This window comes from Triticum dicoccoides, unplaced genomic scaffold (genome assembly GCF_002162155.2).
Source record: "Triticum dicoccoides isolate Atlit2015 ecotype Zavitan unplaced genomic scaffold, WEW_v2.0 scaffold136366, whole genome shotgun sequence".
Taxonomy (NCBI): domain Eukaryota; kingdom Viridiplantae; phylum Streptophyta; class Magnoliopsida; order Poales; family Poaceae; genus Triticum; species Triticum dicoccoides.
In genome coordinates, this window is record NW_021196465.1 from 1 (window position 1) to 2,204 (window position 2,204).

Below are 2,204 nucleotides of genomic sequence, written 5' to 3' on the forward strand. Positions count from 1 at the left end.
GTTCACAGTTGATGTTATACCTTCTAGACAGATCACAGATGAAAAATATACTTTTCTCATTTTCTAAATATTTGTAGGTGTGGGAGAAACATTTGCCTAATAAAGGGTGATGAGGAGGATCAGACCTGTGCAGCCAGCATTGACGTACGGATTTCCTTGAAAGCCTGACGAACATTTACAACGATATCCCATAAATATTTCTCCGTGGGTGACGTTTAGGCAATAGCTCTGGGAACTGCGACATGCATACTCAGTATCCTTTTGCATAGCTGTTTCACATGTTAAATTGGCAACCGCCCACTTTATAACAATGTTGTATTCCACAGAGAAATCAAATTGATCTTCCATAGGTGAGTCCACTCCATATCCATCTTCAGTCTGGATTAATATTGCCTCTTTTTCATTACTTCCGTTCACCATATTGCTAACAGTCAGAGTCCCATCTTCCACGGAGATACCGGTCACCTGATATTGTGCATCTTCTGAGACAGAGACTGTGAGATTGCCAGAGGTACAATTAAGATGAAATTTTTCGTTTGCAAAACATCCTTCTTCAAGCCCAAAGGGGAAGGGAATAGTAATGGGTCCACATGATGCAGGACAGTGTTCTTTGGGCTTTGGGTTATAATCTGCTCCACGGTACATAGACATAAAAAGTAAGAACAAGATGATGAAGGCTAAATAGAAGGGAATTTTAACTCATTATGGAGAAAATGTAGGGCCGGAAGTACCTTGCATGCATCCATCTAAAATGTAAGGGTTGCCTTGTCCATAACTAGAGCAGACACATTGGTAACCACCGGATGAGGAATTCCGACAACTGCTACCGTGGCTGCATGCATAGCTTTCGTTCTTCAGTTGTGCACCTTCACAGCTTTGTTGGTCCATGATGGCAACTCTAAGCACTGCGCCATCAATCATGCTATCATTTGTCCAACTAGAGAAAAGATCAGATGTATTATAACTGTAATAATCTGGATCACTTGAAACTAAAGCCATGATGCCAGGGTGCAACCAATCTGATTGTGTTGCAGTAGTATTAGTGCTGACAAGTTTTGCCCGAAAGGCTGCCAGGTCCCTCGGCAACTGGATGAGGCAGCAGCCTATTCCATTACAATGCCCTCCAGTTGGTGCCTTCTTGCCGGCACACCTACTCATACAAGAACCAACCATGTCTCCCGTACCATACTTGAACAAGGTGACGTCGAAATCACAACCAGCTATGAACAAAGTATTATAACTAGCGAGAGTAATACCTTTAGCAGGGGCCTCCCATGTCATGTTGTAGGTATTTGTACCTGGCCTTGTTGCAAGCTTGAAGATTATAGGGGTCAAAACTATGCCATAGCTGGAGTCGATGTTAGTGACCTGGACAGTGCTTCTGCCTAAAAAGAGCTTGGGATGCTTGGTTGAGTGGTTGCAGGTGAGATCGAAGCCTTGACGAAAGCAGCCGGACCCTATACCAAAGGGATAGGAGAAGTCAATGTCCCCGCACCTTGTGATGCAGTGAGCCAAGGAGCGATTAGATGGGATCTGCAGGATCCCTCCGGCGGGTCCAGACACTGCGGCCGATGCTTGTGGCCAAGCTGCCATGAACATCAGCACAAAAGAAATGGCGCTGAGTATCGTGCTCATCGTTGCGCTGCACCAGTAGGCTGGTCTGTCTTGTGTTGGTGTTGATGTTGGAGCTGGTGATGGGCTTCGGCTTTTGGTTTGGCGAAATTCGTAGACTGTATAAAGGCCACCCCAGCTAGGAGTCTTCTGTAGTGTCAATCAAAATATCAAACGTAGCTAGGAATTCCAGGGCCACTATTCCCATCAGATGTGATGGTCGTTGCTAACGCCAACATGACTCGGTCATGGCCACTACTTGCTGCTTGCTGATAGCCACATGAAAACGCAGATTTTTTTTTCTTTCCTTTTTCTTTTCATTCTTCATAGGGCGGTCGTGCATGCTTGCTTGCCGTGTGCGTGCTGCGATTGCTGCGTGCTAATATTCGAGCAATGTCAACATCGCTAATTTTTGTGGGCTTTTCTAGATGCATCACTGTTAATTCGACGAGCGGCAACACAGCATGCAAATTGACGATGAGCATCAAAATTATGCAGAATTTTGCAGGGAGAATGTCGACCATACCTTGGTCAGCAAAAAATGTTATTGCTTTGAACAGCTGCACTGAATTTGCGTGGCTCCAACATATTGC

At 45.1% G+C, this 2,204-nt stretch overlaps 1 protein-coding gene across 3 annotated transcripts; it reads right to left on the bottom strand.

The window, feature by feature from the left end:
- Nucleotides 1-14: 14 nt before the first annotated feature.
- LOC119343654 (wall-associated receptor kinase 3-like) lies at nucleotides 15-1,718 on the bottom strand. 3 transcript variants are annotated; one of them, XM_037614503.1, is made up of 3 exons: nucleotides 1,496-1,610; nucleotides 732-1,385; nucleotides 17-629 (listed from the first exon to the last, which is right to left on the bottom strand). In XM_037614503.1, exons 2-3 carry the CDS (start codon nucleotides 1,279-1,281, stop codon nucleotides 97-99), a joined length of 1,083 nt encoding a protein of 360 aa, XP_037470400.1. In that variant the 5' UTR covers nucleotides 1,282-1,385; nucleotides 1,496-1,610; the 3' UTR covers nucleotides 17-96. The 3 variants fall into 3 exon arrangements, with proteins under 3 accessions (XP_037470398.1, XP_037470400.1, XP_037470399.1); XM_037614502.1 differs by having other exon boundaries at nucleotides 18-629; nucleotides 732-905; nucleotides 1,257-1,718; XM_037614501.1 differs by having other exon boundaries at nucleotides 15-629; nucleotides 732-1,718.
- Nucleotides 1,719-2,204: the final 486 nt, after the last annotated feature.

What these genes read in the sequence shown, in the direction of transcription:
- LOC119343654 (XM_037614501.1), bottom strand. Translation starts at nt 1,635, where the DNA reads ATGAGCACGATACTCAGCGCCATTTCTTTTGTGCTGATGTTCATGGCA. An exon ending in TTTAGATGGATGCATGCAAG is followed by an intron (nt 630 to 731) that starts GTACTTCCGGCC and finishes ACCGTGGAGCAG; the next exon opens with ATTATAACCCAAAGCCCAAA.